This window comes from Balaenoptera acutorostrata, chromosome 14 (assembly GCF_949987535.1).
Source record: "Balaenoptera acutorostrata chromosome 14, mBalAcu1.1, whole genome shotgun sequence".
NCBI lineage: Eukaryota > Metazoa > Chordata > Mammalia > Artiodactyla > Balaenopteridae > Balaenoptera > Balaenoptera acutorostrata.
Genome location: NC_080077.1, coordinates 73,099,882 through 73,118,132, shown reverse-complemented (window position 1 = coordinate 73,118,132; position 18,251 = coordinate 73,099,882). Strand labels below are relative to the sequence as shown.

General features: G+C 40.3%; 1 protein-coding gene across 2 annotated transcripts in view; it reads right to left on the bottom strand.

Annotated features, from left to right (window-relative positions):
- Positions 1-17,821, bottom strand: part of TBX18 (T-box transcription factor 18) — a 29,951-nt gene extending 12,130 nt beyond the window's left edge. For both annotated transcript variants that reach the window (XM_057528188.1, XM_057528189.1), the window contains exons 1-5: positions 17,088-17,821; positions 15,672-15,876; positions 13,396-13,497; positions 10,071-10,242; positions 1,837-2,004 (exon numbers count right to left, since the gene is read on the bottom strand). In XM_057528188.1, the coding sequence (XP_057384171.1) occupies positions 1,837-2,004; positions 10,071-10,242; positions 13,396-13,497; positions 15,672-15,876; positions 17,088-17,394 (954 nt within the window). In that variant the 5' untranslated portion in view covers positions 17,395-17,821. The remainder of the gene's footprint in view (positions 1-1,836; positions 2,005-10,070; positions 10,243-13,395; positions 13,498-15,671; positions 15,877-17,087) is intronic.
- Positions 17,822-18,251: the final 430 nt, after the last annotated feature.

The following is an 18,251-nucleotide window of genomic DNA, read 5'->3' as shown; positions in this document are numbered from 1 at the left end:
CTTTTATACTGGGTTAAGTTTCCTATGATCATAAGGTTAACTGGCCATAGAACTGGGCTAGCACCCCAGGCTTTAGAGCCCACGCTGGTAGCTACCAAGCATGGGCTGCTTACCAATTTTCCAAAAGTTCTTCAAAATAGCAGCCAGGAAGTTTAAAAAAATGAACATGGTTTTTCATTATCAATTTTCTTTTCTTCTAATTTTTCCATCCTCTTAATTGATTTGTCAACATTTGTGAATTGGTGTTAGTCACCAACGTGTACCAAAAGCCCAGTGTAGCTCGTTTATTGTATCACAGAGGCTAGTAGAAAATACATTTTTATTTATTTATTTATTTTTGGCTGTGTTGGGTCTTCGGTTCGTGCAAGGGCTTTCTCTGGTTACGGCAAGTGGGGGCCACTCTTCATCGCGGTGCGCGGGCCTTTCACTATCGCGGCCCCTCCCGTTGCGGGGCACAGGCTGCAGACGCGCAGGCTCAGTAGTTGTGGCTCACGGGCCCAGCTGCTCCGTGGCATGTGGGATCTTCCCAGACCAGGGCTCGAACCCGTGTCCCCTGCATTAGCAGGCAGATTCTCAACCACTGCGCCACCAGGGAAGCCCGAAAATACATTTTTAATACAGTTAATTGGGTGTGTTGGAGAGAGACTGATAGATAGACAGGCAGACAGAGAAAAAAGATGAACTGGGTAACAAATGCCTCTGCTCTTTTCTCCCCATGCATTATATATTTTTCCTTTAAAAAGAAACTCATTTTCTACACCTGACATATTTTAAGAATATCTTCCTAATTATCTCCAGCCCTTTTAAAGGTTAATTTCATGTTCCCTCCCAAAAGCCTGTATAGAAGTGTGACAACGTGAGTATGAGAGGACAGGACAGCCTGGGCTGTGGGACAGGTGTCGCCACACGGACGAGAACAGATGAGCCTCTCAGCCCTAAAGGAGGACGCGTAGGACAGGGTCCGAATCTCCTACGAAGCTTTAAAACAACAGAAAACACAACAGAGAGTTTATAAAGCCTAAAATTGTTAACTGAGATGTATATAAATGTAAAGAGAAGTGGAAACCTAAAATAATTCTGCTGACCATTGAAATTTTAAAAAAATCTACCACAGACCACATCAGCCTCAACTCCATCGCTATTTCTTATGAAAACTGGCCAGAATTGCATGGATCAAATAATTGCCTCAATTCAATTCTCCACCAGCTTGACACAGCCTTAAAGAAGTACATATACTTATTCATATAGAAAAGAAGTATTTCACTTCTCAAATTATTTCTAATTTTATGGAAGGATTACTCCATAATCGCTCATCTCTCAGACTATAAGCATATGCATCACCCTCTATCACAATTAAAGCATATCTTGAAAGAAATAGCCCTTTTGTATATATATACTAAAATGACGGCATAGGATGAATGCTTCTGAAATATTTCCCATAATATATGGATGGTAGCTTTAAAATAAAGTGAGCTGTCAAATCCCATGCCCTGTGACACAACTCACTTTCATATCCTATGTGTCTATTTCCTAGTCAATACACATGCTTTCTAATTTTAATTATGACATCAGGATTCAATGTCTCAAAATGGAGAGTAAACCTACACTGCCAGTCATGAGACACACTCTGGTCTAAAGAAATCCTCACTAGAGTAGCTTTACATGGGGAATAATGCATAAATAATTGTTATTACAATACATATATATTCTGGATGTCATACATGGCAAATGCTTTATGAAAATTCATAACATTTAGCTACAGTGAAAAGAAGTGCTAGCTTTCAATCTGTACATGAAATTAAACGTCTAGAAAGATCCCAATTCTGAGAACAGTACCTGCTGATTCTGATAGGCGGTGACAGTGGTGAAAACAGTTTCTGGAAAGGAGAATGCCTTCACTCCCTCCCCAGATGGAACAGGCTTGATGGGAGAAAGATCATCCCCACAGTCTTTACGGATGACATGGACTCGTGGTTGGTATTTGTGCATAGAATGAAGAATAATCTATGTCAAGGAAAGAAAAGCCAAATTTGTCAGCAACTTCTGCCTTGACTAAATATTTAACGTGCAAAATGAATCCCAGTTGGAAATAAAAATATCCAAGGCTCTGAAAGTGCTAATTTAATAACGTATATCAAAATTGGACTGAGACTGCTAGGAAGCTGTTTGCAAAGTGTGCATAAAAATACAAACGAAAAAAAGTAATCACTATTTTGGCAGAACCCTGTGTATAACCGTACGAATGTAACATCAAATTTTCTGTTTCTGAAAACACAAGAATAAATTCATAAGCCTTTTATTTATAATGAGCCTAATGGAACACAGAGCCCAAAACAATAAAACTAAAAATGAGATTGAAATGATTATTTGAATTCTACCACACCCATCCCCTAAAAATAAGTGTCTGCACACCAAGGTTTTCTTCAGAAACATTTTTCCCTTGTTGGTGACCACAACATGTCTATTCAAGGGCAAAGGGATTTTAAGGATACCCCAGGGTGTGACTTATGCGTGGCTCACAAAGTCTCTGGTTTGCCTGGAGAGCCCAGCGTCCGTGCTCCCATCATAACAAGGCTTTCAAAACCCAGATGCCTGGCGATGCAAAAGCTCTCAGACTCAGCTAGGGGAATCTGATGATATGGTTCAACTGCCTTCTGCCCAAAGACTCCACTTCTGAGAATTTATCCTAAGGAAATATTCCAAATCCAGAAAAGCGTTTCATATACAAAGATGTGCGGCGCACCATTTATAACAGTGGAAAAACTATAAACCACTGACATGAGTAGATTGGTTAGGTAAATGAAAGTCCACACAGTGGGATACAGCATTATTCAGCCATTACTAATGCTTTTAGGACATTTTTAACCACATAATGAAACGCTTCTTTTTAAATCTTAAATTAGAATAAAGGATCCAAGTTGGTTTTCAACTTACCATAACTACATAAAAGTAGACAGTAAAAAGGACCCATACAAAGATATGAAGAGTGGTCACAGCTCTGGATGATGGAATTGTGCGTGAATGTTTTCTTCTTCTTTATATGTTTTATGCTGTCAAGCTTAAGGAGGCGGGGTAAAGAAATAGCCCTAACCCTCTATGCCTACTTTCTGGAGATCAGCTCGGTGCTTTGTGACCACCTAGAGGGGTGTGATAGGGAGGGTGGGAGGGAGATGCAAGAGGGAGGGGATATGGGTATATATGTATACATTTAGCTGATTCACTTTGTTATGCAGCAGAAACTAACACAACATTGTAAAGCAATTATACTCCAATAAAGACATTAATAAATAAATAAATAAATGCAATGTGTGATTCTGGATTGGAACCCAGACAGGAAAAAACATTACTAAAAAGACATTATTGTGACAGTTGGAAAATTTTGAATATGGACTGTATATTAAAAATAGTATATGTCGATGATTAAAAAAAGAAAGAAAGAAATAGACCTATCCAATGGGATTTTCTATTTGCTGCCAGGAATCCAAATTAAGGTATTTGCTAATGAGTTTAGTTAATGAATCTATATCTTTCCTGAACTATACAATTTGAATTCAGGTTTTGAGGAGTTAGGAGTTTGGAGAAATGCTTAAACAAAGGTCTGGGGAAAACACAGTGGTTGGTTGACCTGCCTCATGTTTTTCAGGATGTGCACAGTTTAGTAAGCCAAATTCAGAATCACTGGTCAGCCCAAACACAAATAGCCCTCTACCTGTAGAGTGTGTTTGCTGCCCCAAAAGGATGTCTTTACACTCTGTTATTAACCAACAGTTTTGGGGGTTTTTAAACCCTAAAATTTTCTTTCTATCAGTGGAGGAAATGCCTGGATAGCAGATCTAATGATGGTACCCACCAGACGTTCTTGATGGAACGACAGCATGAGTCTGAGGAAAGGACAAGAGGGGACAATAGCCTTCATCATCACCCAGGGACACACAATGCAAATCAGCAACCTCTGGAAAAGTCTTTTTCCAGGTTTAAAAAAGGACAGAATTTCAACTAACTCATTCATGGCTCACAAAATCAGTTTAGAGTGTTGCAACTGGAAATTTTTTAAATAAGTAAAATTAGAAAATAAAGCAGAAAAATAGAGTGTGCTGCTTGTAGTAAGGATGGGTACTGTTTTCCAAAACACTGTCTGTTTTCTGTGTGTGTGTGTGTGTGTGTGTGTGTGTGTGTGTGTGTGTATACTAAGTCTAACATGAAATGTATGTCTGGCTGTGAGTCAGGTAAAAAGTATGAAAAAGCAAGATTTAATTCTAATGATTCTAATGATTAGCAAATTCCAGAGCAGACGAAAAATTGGAAAAAGCCACTTTACATTAAACAAACAAAAATAAAGTGCATAGCCAAGAAGACGAGAGTGAACTGGCTTGTAGTGAAGGAAACAAAAATTCATTTGGGTTTCTGTTTACTAGTCTATGAAAAGTGGGTTCTTGTTTTATGAAGTCTTTGTTCTCTCAAGCAGATTTCTCTATATAGCTATATACACTTTAATTTCATTTATTTGTTTATATCCTTACGGAATCTCCAAAATGACTTAAGGTGGGGTATACTGGGGTAGGGGACAGAAATAGCTGAGGCATGCCTATATTTGCACATTAAAGGGTAACTGCCAATAGTAACCTGAAAATTATTCAAGAAAAATAATATACTTTCAATATGATCTATAGGAATGTAGTATATCCCTGTAAATTTTAAGAGAACGCTAAACAAGCCCTAGTTATTCTCATAAAATAGCATTATTTGCTTTTTAATGGACTATCAAAGTTATAATGACAAGTGTTCAAGAATATTTTGCTTATTTAATAGAACAAGTAGAACGAGGAGAGCCACTGGCCTTATAAACAAGGAGACCACAATGATAATGCCCATTTCTGAAACTCAAGTAATTATATCTGATCTGCATGTTCCACGCTCTCTGTTCTGTTCAGATGGAGGATGTTTTTTTCTTTGGGGCATTACCTAGTAGCACAGATAGTCATATAGACCTCTGTCCATAAACACGGGGTGCTTTCCCATGTGAAGGTTAATACAGTTTTTTCCCACATTAAAGATACTAGGTTTGAGTCAAAAGAAGCACGATGTTACGTATTTCTGATCTGATGGGCCTAAAGTGCCTGTAGTTTGACAGATACACCACCTGTCCCTTACAAAACAGCTCAATAGGGAAACACTACCTGCTGACTCTGGAAATTTTCTACATGACCTAAATGCCAGTGTTGGAACAAGTCAAGCAAAGGACCAAGAAGGAGCAGATAACAAAAACCTGGCTCCCTGCATTTTTGGTGATACCAGATGCGGACTTGCTTTCAATGGTAGGGGTCAGGGTAGTTACACAGGGTCGCAAGCTCCATAGCAAAGTGGCCTGGGTTTTGTTTCAAGTGCGACGTTGTGTATGAAGCACTCCTTACAAATATGGACTTTCAAATTCATCAGCTCATTTGAGTCACTCAGAATTCTCTGGTTCCAATATAACCCATGAGAGAACCAAGGCCCAGAGAATCAAAGTTTTTTGCTTATGAACCTTAGACCTCTAAGCCATGGCAAGTTCCTTCCATCAGGGAGATCTAGCAATCTCCTCTGTGACCTCTTGCTTCCCCATCTGATTCTCTAGCAGAAATGGGAAGAGGGTGAGGACAAACTCAGAGCTAGGGTGACTGTATCAGTGAATCCTCAGCAGCTGGAAGAACAGTCCCTCCGACAAGTTTCCTGGCTGTGGACGCCTGACTGTGCTCCTTCCCAAGTACACCAGCACTGTGGGTACAAGTCCTGCCCCAGTTTAAGGTGCACCATTACCTGTTAAATATCTTCTAATTCTGAAGGGAAATGTTCACCTAAATGTTTCCCTCCAGGCAGCAAATTCCAAGTGAAACATGCACATGATGAGAAGGAAATACCCCACCCAAGCATGCTGACCATCTGCCCCCAGGTAACCCAAGGACCAGTCTTGGTTTGTATACAATCCAAGACAAAGCTGACTATGGTCTCCCCAAAGGGCAAGTAGGGATTATAAAGTCTTCACAACATTCAAGATTAGCTGTGGAGCGTGAAGTAAGTCAGAAAGAGAAAAACAAATACCGTATGTTAACACATATATATGGAATCTAAAAAAAAAAAAAGGTCTGAAGAACCTAGAGGCAGGACAGGAATAAAGACGCAGACATAGAGAATGGACTTGAGGACACGGGTAGGGGGAAGGGTAAGCTGGGATGAAGTGAGAGAGTGGCATGGACATATATACACTACCAAATGTAAAATAGATAGCTAGTGGGAAGCAGCCGCATAGCACAGGGAGATCAGCTCGGTGCTTTGTGACCACCTAGAGGGGTGGGATAGGGAGGGTGGGAGGGAGACACAAGAGGGAGGAGATATGGGGATATATGTATATGTATAGCTTTGTCATAGAGCAGAAACTAACACACCATTGTAAAGCAATTATACTCCAATAAAGATGTTAAAAAGACATACATGTGTAGTCCTAAAAATTATAAGATTAATTTTTCTTAACTTTAATAAAAAGTTGACATGCTAAACAGAAAAAAAAAAAAGATTAGCTGTGGAGTGGTGGGACGTTTCTACATCTCTAGATTCTCACCAATATTCCTCTCTAAACAATTCTTGGTGTTTGGAAAGATGAAAAATCACTTTGGGGAAAATCACAATGGCACATAATCTCATGTTTTGTGCAGCCCTAGGTCCACTCACAGCCCCGTGACAATTTGTTTCCTCCAATCTCTCTGTGTTTAATAAAAGTCCCAGGTCTACATGGAGTTCTCAAGTCACCATGTTGAACACTTGTACATCTTTAGCAGAATAAAACTGGGAACTGAGAGGACAAAAAGTAGGAAACTAATTTAGAAAGCAAATTAGAAAATTACCTCGCATTTGAATCTACAGCTTGATTGGTTAGAGATTAGTGTCACTTCCTTTAGAATTAGGGGGCGGGGAGGCTCGACTGTATGAGGGCAGAGAGGTGAGAGTCCCTGAGAGGTCTCTGCATCAGGAAAGGGACTGCTGAGTTAGTCCCATCACAATGGTACTGCTGTCTTCTCAGGCGCTGAATCACATCAGCAATAGAATAAGAAATGACTTCCTAATCTCTAATCTAACCTTATTTAGGGTCATCAACTGAGCAAAGAAACACAACAGACACCTTCTTCACGGAGCCTTCCCAATCTCTCCTGGCTGGAACAATGTGGCAGCTGCACTGCTCTGACATCACGATCACCTGTGCGCCTGTCTTCTCTCCCCATCTAGGCTAGAAGATCACTGAAGGCAGAGACTATGGCTTCTTATCTCTTACTACATTTTACAAAGTCTTCGAAACTTTGTTTTTAAATAAAGAACAGAAAAGAGCATTTTCCCTCCTACCTTCTCCTCTAGTATCAAGCAATAGGTACATTTTTACTATTTGCAAAGGCAATTTCCTTGCTTCCAAAATGCACAGGTACATATTATTCTCTCCCTATTCCCTGTGCACACTAATTACTTTTCTTTATTATTAAAGTATTACATCCTGTCACAACCTTAAAAGAATTTTACTAGAAGATGACACACTTCTATAGATTTTATCTGTTTTCTGCTATGTTTTTATTTTTTTTAAGAGTGAAATGTTATAATTATTTAGGTATAAACAATTGTGGCTCAAGTTGCAATCTATTCTTTAGTATTTTAAACAAATGCTGTGTGATATTTAACGATATGTGTCAACTTGGCTAGACCATGGTACCTAGATGTTTGGCCAAACACCAGTCCGGATGTCATTGTGAAGGTACTTTTCAGTTGAGATTAACATTTAAATCAGTAGAGTAAAGCAGATACCCCCCATTATGTGGGTGGGCCTTACCCAATCAGTTGAAAGACTTAAGAGAAAAAAGGTGGAGGTCCCCTGAGGAAGAGGAAATTCTGCTTCGAGGCTCAAGCTGCAACATCATCTCTTCCCTGGGTCTTCAGCCTGCCCACCCACCCTGCAAATTTCACACCTACCAGCCGCCACAATTGTGTGAGCCAGTTCCCTAAAATAAATCCCTCCTCTATCTCTATCTCTATTTCTATCTATATCTATATATATATCTATATATATATATCTATAATTATATCTATACAGTCTATTGGTTCTGTTTCTCTAGAGAATGCTGTTTTAAATAAAGTCTAGTGAAATTATGAAGTTAAAATCAGATAGATGGATAAATTACTAGATCTATATCTAATTTTGTAGATGTGGTAGATATTAGATATAAAGCCAGTAATTTGATCTGAAAGAATTTGAATTATAGAATGACTATATTTATTTAAATTATTTAAAGGAGTTTGTCCCTTATATATGACAGTGTATAGTTTTTAGACCCACTTATCTCTTTAAAAGATATATTCTCAAACTATAGAACTCAGAAAAGCAGGGTATGTTTAAGCTTTGAAAACAGGTAACACTTAGTGCCATTTATTTTTTTTTATTTTTTATTTTTTTAAAGATTTATTTATTGATTGATTGATTGCTATGTTGGGTCTTCGTTTCTGTGCTAGGGCTCTCTCCAGTTGCGGCAAGCGGGGGCCACTCTTCATCGTGGTGCGCGGGCCTCTCACTATCGCGGCCTCTCCCGTTGCGGAGCACAGGCTCCAGACGCGCAGGCTCAGCAGTTGTGGCTCACGGGCCTAGCTGCTCCGCGGCACGCGGGATCCTCCCAGACCAGGGCTCGAACCCGTGTCCCCTGCATTAGCAGGCAGACTCTCAACCACTGCGCCACCACGGAAGCCCCCAGTGCCATTTATTTTTAAAATTTTTACTGTAAAAAAAAATTAAAGACTCCTCAATGGATGCACTGGCAAAATTTCACAGTTGGCTCCCTCAATGAGACAGAAGAAACTAGTGTTCTTTCATTGAAATCAAATGAAAAATAACTGTTACAACCTGACTGTGTACATACAGAAAAAAAAAGAAGAGAAGCAAAGTAATGCACTAAAGTACAGGGCATGAAGTTGGATTCAGAAATAAACTGTACACTGTTACTTTTCTGATTCTGGTTTAGAATATGAAAGGCAACAAATAAACAAAAGCACTGGCAGTTTTAGAGAGATGAATAAGTCTTAAAAATCCAGATGCTGCATCTGTACCACAATGAAATTTGTACTTGAATGTCTTCATTAAGGTCAATTTGCTTAAGATATTATCTAGCAACTTACAAATCACATCCTGTCATCACTGTATTACTAGCTTATGACACTTTGCATTTTTGTTTGAAAAGATTGGCCCATAAATATGCTATCTTCATGTCACCCCTTTGAGAAATGAACTAGTTGGTATTCCTTTTATGTACGATATATGCTCTTAAAAAGGCATTTCAATCCTGCTTCAGTCAAAACCCTCTCAAATAACAGAAACCTAATAGAAATGCTAGCATTGAGTGGAAATCAGCATGTATTCAGAGTTACTTATTTATTAAAATAATAAGGGTAGTCTTGCCTAGGAACAATACTGTGTAAAAATTAATAAGGTGTTAAAAATGACTATATTATTGAAATGGCTGGCTTTAGCATATATATCATTTTTCAGCAGTTTTAAGACGAAAAGGAATTATTACAACGTATTTGACACCTTAGATGTCATTACAAAACAACTGGGAGCTTGCAGGTGGAACACGCAAACAGCATAAGCCTGGGCCGTTATTGAGAAGCATGAGCTTCTGCGGGAGAAAGAACTGGATGCAGGCAGGACACAATAAATTATTATCACTGTTCACCCAACTGCCAAGAATTCATATTCAGAGTATAACAATTGGCACCTAACGGGATTTCAAACAAATGTTTTGGCTAAAAATGGCTGCCTGAGGTTCTTCCATTCCAATACAAATGCAGTATCTAGTTTTCCCTATTAAATGCTTCATAGAATACTCCGGCCACAGGCATAATCTCTGATGCAACTATAACCTAGATTTTGCACAGACTGTGCTCAGGCTAGTCAACCAGGAGAGGAATTTCATGATCTTAGAAGAGTTCATTTCCTTCAGGCAGGCACAGTACAGATATGGCCCACGCCACCCAATGGAGGCAAATTAGGGAGGCCATGTACTCACGTGGCCTTGGTCATCCAGTTCGTTGTTGGTGAGCTTCAGCTTGTCGAAACTGATCACTTGTCTCATCCAAGTCTCCCCTGAGGCAGGCGAGTCCGGATGAATGTACACCCGGGGTGGCACAGGGGAATCAGCGTTGCCCGCCACCATCCATTTAGAGCTGTGGTAAACATACCTAGAAGGCAATGACAAGGCTCAGTTTGTGAACTGCTGCTTTCTTGGAATTTCCAACTCAGTAGACTCAGACAAAATGTGTACTCTTTAAAAAGTCTAAAATTCGACGATTTGCTCTTTACATTCAATGCATATAAAATAAGAATTCAAGCACTTTTTTAAAACTCTCTGAAGCAGTGGTAACCTACTGACCACTCAAAGTGGTATGTTAAGGATTTAGTGAAAAATATGCACACTATTCCCACCATAAATGCAAGTATTTTAATTTGGATGAATCACACTTAAACACATTAGACATTCTGTCTGTATTCTGATGTTTTCCATTTTTCATCTGGATGTTCAATTGACATGAAGAAACTATTGAGTTGTCAATCTCCCCTTTAAGGAAATCTCAGAAATACTTGAGAGTTATATCTTAAAGTGTCCCACTTTCTTTATCACTTCCCATTTTATGCTTATGTTCAAACTGATGAGATAGATGGTAGAAAGGCAAGGGGAAATTGTCAGAACTTTCAGTAAATTTATTTTCATAGGGAAAAAAGTTCCATCTATTATCATTTATAATTATTTTTTCTAACTCTATTACACTATAAACTGAGGATATTCCGTTTAATTTTAAAAGTTTGTAAAATCATAAAACATAGGCCTTTATCTCCTATATTTCTCTTTTTTTTGACTATTGTAAGAAAATTCTTTAAATTTTTTTATACCACTAATTAAAATACACATCAAACTTTAAAAAGTATGATATATCTAATTAGCATTACCTTTCTAAGAGACAAAACATCTTATTCTATTTGTTTGTGTATGTCAACTATATTGACTCTGTAAAAATAATCATTTAAATAACAATGTTTCAAGTAGTATACAAGATAATAATGTTTAATCTTATATTCAGACCATCATTTATTAATGTTAATTTAAAATACACTAATTCAAAAACTAGAAACTAGTATATTGATGATTGACTTAGAAAAGGGTAGAAAATGAAATTATATACTTGGATGTTTTTCTTCCATTTCTTTTAAAATATGGCATACAATTTAAAGCAACAATTTACAAATAGTCTCAGAGAATTCTACCAGTATATTTGCAAATTTCTTTTTAAAATAGCATGAAACAATTTCATAATATCTCCGGTAAGGCTCACTGTTTCAATACGGTCACACATTTCATTCTCTATTGAGTCCAATATGCCTTCTATTCTTTAATTCCTTTTCTTGGGAAAAAATACATTATCACAAAATTAATAAAAACAATTCCCCTTAATTGATATAATGCAATTTCAATAAATAAGCTCCTAAATGCATGGCCTTTTATGAATATTAATTTTACATTCTAATAAATCACAATCACCTTTCATTTCACCAAATACCATTCTTTGATAGCAGAGAATAAGCCAAAAATATTTGTTTCTACCATTGTTGAAAAAGTTGGAAAATAAAATGCAAATCTTAGAAATGCAAGAAAAGCAGCACAATGGATATAGAGCTATTGCCAAAATAAATAGAGTAATATGCTCTGTCAAAACCTTGAAAAAGTATGCATATTGAATAGTTCAAAAATCCACACCCACTAAGAGAATAAATGCTACATGCTACATATTCTTTGTGAAACATTCTCAACACAAATGCTAAAAACAATTTTTTTCTTGAGAAGCAATATAAGTGAAACCAAATTTATGTTTTATAATTTGATCTTTTATAATATGGCATCTTAATACTAATACTTGAAATTTTTCTTGCTTTATGTGGGAATAATAAGAATCAGTTAAGAAAAATAAACCATCCAAAATATATGGAAGAGATTTGGAGAAAGAAATAGAAGACAAACTTAGAAGAAAAAGGAATAATTTCTAAGCTCATTAGAAGTACATTGTCTTCCTAAGCGCAAAACCCAAATTAGAATATGGATTTTAAACCAAGTATATTTAAAGAATAAACTTCAATGTCTTCTAGCTTCTATCATGTAGTAGATAATTTTAGCAAAGCTCCCTGATGAATTATTTAATTAAAATAAGGGATACAACTTATACACAAAACACAAATAATAAAACTGTCCTTTTTATTACCCATATTTTTAGTATCCCATATGTGCCTGTACTAATTAAATCTGTACACTTTTGACACCATAAACCTGTTTCAAAAAAGCGACTCCCTAAATCTTAAAGAGTAATAAAAACCAAATCTGATTTCATTTAAAAACTTACTAAATGCTCTAGCTGTTTATTTAAAAGACAGAAACAAAGAAATTTAAAGAAGCATCTTCCGATTTTCCACTCAGAATTTCCGTTTTTAAATGTTAGCATTTTTTTTAAACATCTTTATTGGAGTATAATTGCTTTACAATGGTGTGTTAGTTTCTGCTTTATAACAAAGTGAATCAGTTCAGCTCCTCAGGAAAATAAAAAGAATTGCCATTGACGACTATTGATTTGCTTACTTGCAGAAGGAAAAGCAAAGGTTGGTTTGATACTGAAGAAAGTATCTTTTCCAACTTTACTTGATATCTAGATAAATATAGTCTCTCAAAATCCAAACACTACAAAACTTTTTAAAAATTACTGTGTTAACTACCAGCCAAAAAAACAACAGTAAGGTAACAAATTCATTGCCAGCTTAAAGATGTCTTAATATAGTAATGAATTGAGATTTTTTTTTCTAAATTGTAAAAAATCTTCAATAATTTTCTCAAATTAAAGGGAAAAAAGCCTGTGAAGAGTTATGATTTTGTATGTAACACAATAAAGGGAATTTATTTAAATGTCCAAAAATTTGCGAAGAAAATGGAACAATTTGTTAACTATTATGTATATCTACAAACTTGACTCAACATTTCGTCTCAAAATCCTAATCAAAATGTGAATCAACATTAAAGTCACATTTAGTTTAGCAACACTAAACTGACCCCTTATTAAAATTCCTCAACACTTAAAGACATTTCTGTATCTACTAAAAGCAAAACAAATTTTTTTTTCACATTTATTGCAAGAGAAGGCACCATCTAGACTACTGGAAGTGACAGGGTTTGGATTATGGACCTGATAATTCTGCAGGCTTCTGGAAACAAATATCATAATCAGCACAGATTAAATAGGCGTATCCTGTAAAATCCCAGGGTTTTCTTATCCTCTGTACCCATCTGATCACTGTACCTGTATCTTTTGTTGTCCACTGGCACAATATCCATGGCAATGTAATATTGCTGGTGAGGATCTAATCCTGATATCTTCACTCTCATTGCTGGAAACATGCGCCTATGTATAAGGGAGGGGAGGAAAGACGGTTTGGGTTCTGTTTTTGTTTATGATTACGCTTGGAGAATGAATAAGCAAAGAAAACTCTTGAATCTGTATTTTTCACATGGAAAAACTTATAACATTCACTTTGGTAATGTAATTCAAAGAATCTGAACACAGGATTTATCAAAACTGAGTCATTTAAATGTAATTTGTTGTACCCTGTACCTGCATTCCATGTTTACTGAAATGTCAGTATAGCTAAAAGCAAAAAAGAAAAATTGTACACTGAAGAAATAATGGCACAGAAAGCACTTTATTTTTTAAACAAAAATCGGTAAGCAGATAGACTTTAATAATACAAATAATAAAGTGTTCCAAATGGTAGAAATAGAAAATTTGAATTTCTAAAAGTGATAAAATATATTATAATGTGAAATTTTAAAAGGGTTATAAAAAAAAGCACAAGGAGCCAATGTGCCATGCCATAACCAAACAATATGTTCTTTATTGAGACAGGACTTCCTGTCTGCAGCATGGTAAAGGTGAAGTGCAAAAGTTGCTCTAAATTTGAAAGGTATAGTAAAACTTCTTTATTGAAAGCAGAAACTAAACACAGTGTATATTTACCAAATCATTCCTTCCCCCACCATACCCTGAAAATACTTTCTTATTTAACCACACTTACTCAAAACGTTGCTAATTAAAACAAATGAAAATCCACATTTCTCTTGGCTTCCCAGAGATGCATATAAAAGGAGATGCTAAAATAAACGCATCTATCTTTTAAAAAGGGCACAGTAGCAAGGAATACAACAGCAAATTATTGTATATAAAAAAACAAATAAAGCAGTTCTCCTTAAAAAAAAAACAAAAAACTTTCATCTAATGATTTATGTCTAGGACCCTTCCGGTTATTCTAATTTTTGCTAATTTTACCTTATAACACAAATTTTAGTACTGTTATTTACCAGAAATGTTTCCTATAACAATAAAGCCATTAAAGACCACTTCCAGAGAAAAGAAAGTCCATTATTCCTAACTAGGCATGAGAACAGTTTAATACGCTGGCTGTTTTAGTGTTATTTCAGTGCACCTGTAAGATAAGAGTAAAGGTCTTTAACTCCATCCTTTATAAGACAACTGTTGCTTTGTGTTGTTGAAGACTGAATTTGGATCATTAATAAAAAGCTCTGTGAAAATGTAGAAGGTAGCATATGGATTCAATAAAATATGTTTTTGTAATTTCTAATAAGTTTGGATACTTTTATGCTATCCAGATTTTTGCCATGTGTACTCCCTGAAAGAGTTGTGTGTGCTTTTTAAAGTTTCTTTTAAGGAAGATAGTATTCACCGATTTCACTGCACTAAATGAACTGAAAACTTTAAAACGCAAATATTTCTGTCCCTCCCTCACATTAACATGATCTGTGCAACAAATCAATTTATTTTACTAACTGACGGATGTGCAAATTTCACACTTTCAAAAAAATAGATATAACTTACAAATTTTTTTGGTATTCCTCAGCAAATTTAGGCTAATTTGTTGGATTTCATTTAGAAAAAAAAGTAACCACGTAACTGTGAATCTATAAAAAGAATGGTTTTTTAAAAATCGGGGCAATTGTTTTTGCAGGGATTAAGCATGTATTACTGGTGATTCCACTAATTTTCATCCTAATCTAATATCAAAATAGCATAACACATCACATTCTCATACTGCCAGCAAATCTTTTGATAAAGAACCAACTGGAAGTTTCGGATCTAAAAAAGCAAATGATAGTTTGCTAAAGAGTAAACTGCGTTTTCTTAAAAACGGGAGGGGGATAATCTGTTCCTTAATTTCAGAAACATAACTAAAGCCTAAACAAATGCCTGAACAGATATTAAGTATGATCACGAATCTATAGCTACCCTGCGTGCGGATTATCAACAGTAACCGTTACCGCCTCCGCGGCGACAGTGATTTTCTCCTTAGCATCCAACGAGAGGACGGCCGGGCTGTGCCCCTCGCCGACTGCACTCCGGGTTAGGTAGGCAAAGCCAGTCTCAAAAATGAACCACTACCCGGGGCCTTGTCTGCAGAAACTGCTAACGAGAGACCCCACCGCTCTGGCAGGTCCTTCTTCCCAACCCACCAAGAGGTGGGGTGAGGCCAGATCCGGGGCCGTTCGCGCCAGCGTGCCCTTTACCTGCCGGCCTTGGTGATGATCATCTCCGTGCCGATCTCGTGAAAGCGCTTCCAGAGCTCAGCTCCCTGAAGATCCACCCGCGGGGCCTGCGGCGACGGCAGCGGGGTCCCGGGCCGGGCCAGGGTGGGCACCGGGGACCCCTTCGGGGAGTCTCCTGGGGATGCCAGTGGGGAAGCGCCCTGCAGGAAGCCGTCCTCACAGCCGCCTGGGCAGCAAAGGGCAGAGAGGGGTAACCGGTGAGGGCTCGAAATGGGAAGCCTGGTGGGGAGATGAACCCCCGAGGGCGGCTGGGGAGAGGAAAAGGACCGCGAGGAAAGGGGAAGCTTTCTTGCCATCCGGCCCTTACAACAAACAGGCCCATGGGTGGGTAAATAGGCGCTCCGCCAGCCAAAGGGACGGACACTCGACGCTCAAGTAGGGCCCTCTCGGCCCCCAAGTCTCAAGTCCCGCAGAGGCGTGCGGCCAGCGTCCACCCCACCCTCCCTGCTTCCGCCCGGTCAAGGCCCCAAAATAAGTTTTGTGCCGCAGCCAGAGTCTGGGATGCATGCCCAGCGGAGCCTGAGATGGGTCCCCGAGTCCAGATCCGCAGTGCAGGCCCCGACACACCCCACGCCATGGAGAGCACGGAGCAAAAACGCCCGGTGCCCCGGCTCTTGGTCCCAAGCGCTTGGGCCTCCCTTCGCAATAGGCGTCCTAGGCGCCTTGCTCCGGGCCCGGCCGGAGGCATCCTCTAGAAAGCTCTTCAAACACCGCTCTCGCCAAACTCCCCGGCCGCCCGGAGCTTCTTAGCAAAGCAGCTAGCGGGAAGAGAAGAGCACGAAAAACAAGCCCACGATCGCCGTCGGCCTTGGCAGCGGGAATCAAGAGAGGAAGGCAAGGGAACCTCTCAGCTACCCCTCGGGAAACCACGTTTGCAAATACGCCACCCTCTTCCTGGTTTGCCCAAACCTTTTAGGCATTCGTTTCGGTTTCGGAGGGGTGGGGGTATGCCGTCGCTCCCCCCACTCCCATGCTTTTAAAAGTTGGGAAAGAAAAAAGAGCACCCAGGGGCTGGAAGCCCAAGGGAGGCAGATGCGGAAAGCACAGATCTGCACCGCCGAGCGCCGCAAACTGCTGAGGGCGCGGCGTGAGTGGGCGGCGGCGGCAGCAGCAGCCTGAGAAACCAGGCTGAAAGCGGCATTTTACTGTCTGGAGGGTGACCCGAGTTGCGCGGCGAGAGAGTCCAGGGCAGCGCGAGCTTTGCGCCCTGACACCTAGGCTAGCGCGCTGATGGCTGAGTTGCCCCGGGCGCACAGGGACACCGCGCGCGCGCACGCCCACAACTCGCAGTAGTTCAGGTTCTCCGCGGCGGTACTGGCTCGCGGGACTGGGAGAGGACGTCTAAGGAAGAAGTTAGGCGGGAAGGGGCCGACTCACCCGCGGCTCCGCGGGAGCCGCAGCTCCGCTCCAGGTCTGCGCAGCTCCGGATGGGCCCGGATGCCGCCCCAGCCGGCGGCGACAGCGCAGTGCCTTCGTCTCCCTCAGAGGAGCCCTTTTCTCCGGCGCCGCCGCCGCGGCTGCAGCCTCCGTCATCTAAGGCCCCGGCCGCCTCCTCCGCGCCCAGCTTTCGCCTCTTCTTCTGAAGCTGTTGCTGCTTCTCGGCGCCGATCAGTGCCTCCACGGAGAAGGCGTGCGCCTTAAGGCTTAGCATGCTGCACGGCGAGCCCCTCCGCTTCTCGGCCATCCCCGCCGCCCGGCGCCCGCCCCTCGCTCATATACACACGCGCAGGCACACGCACACACTCGCTCTCCTTCCCCCACCAAAATCTGAACGACTCTCGGGGCCTCCCGCAGGCCCAGATCTGCCCTCTTCCCCGCCCGGGCAAAAACAAATTTGGCGTTTCCTCTCTCGCGCTTGTGTTGGGATCCCAGGAACCAGCGACGCGCCCGCCAAGTTTCCTTCCCTCGGTCTCTCGCGCGCTCTCTCAGTGATGGACTCTTTCGCTCCCACCCCCTCCACCTCTTCCTGCAGCTCCAAGATCTGCCTCGACTGATGCGCCAGAGAGGACTAACATGGGTAAAAAACACTCTGCGGACACAAATTAGGGATTGTAATTGAAATTTGTTGCCTTGATCTGTCAGCACTTCCAGGCAGGAGAGCGGTGGGAAGAACTTGCTCATTAGTGTCAATAAAGGGGCGGGGGCGGAGTCCGGGGCCCTGTCAATCACCGAGACGGCCAGCCAATCAAGAGGCGCCGACTCCGCTCCGCCCGCGCCCACTTCCTTACAAGGTCGCAAAAAACCTAGAGTGGAAAGCGCCGCCGTCTGGCTTGGAAGTGCCAGCCCGGGCCCTGAACGGGGTCAGTCTCCCTGCCTCCCACAGCCAGTACATCCCGGGAGCCTCCAGCTTTCCCCACCGGGACCTGGAAAGGCTGAGGCTCCTGGCTTTAAATCGAAATGATCACCACATTAGAATATCAAGAATCTTTCAAGAAACCTTAAGTTCCAGTCCCATTCCCTTATCACTTAATATTGCTACAACTCAGAACATTTTGAGGAGTGGGGAGAATTCACAGCCACCAGGCCCGTCTTTTCTCATGG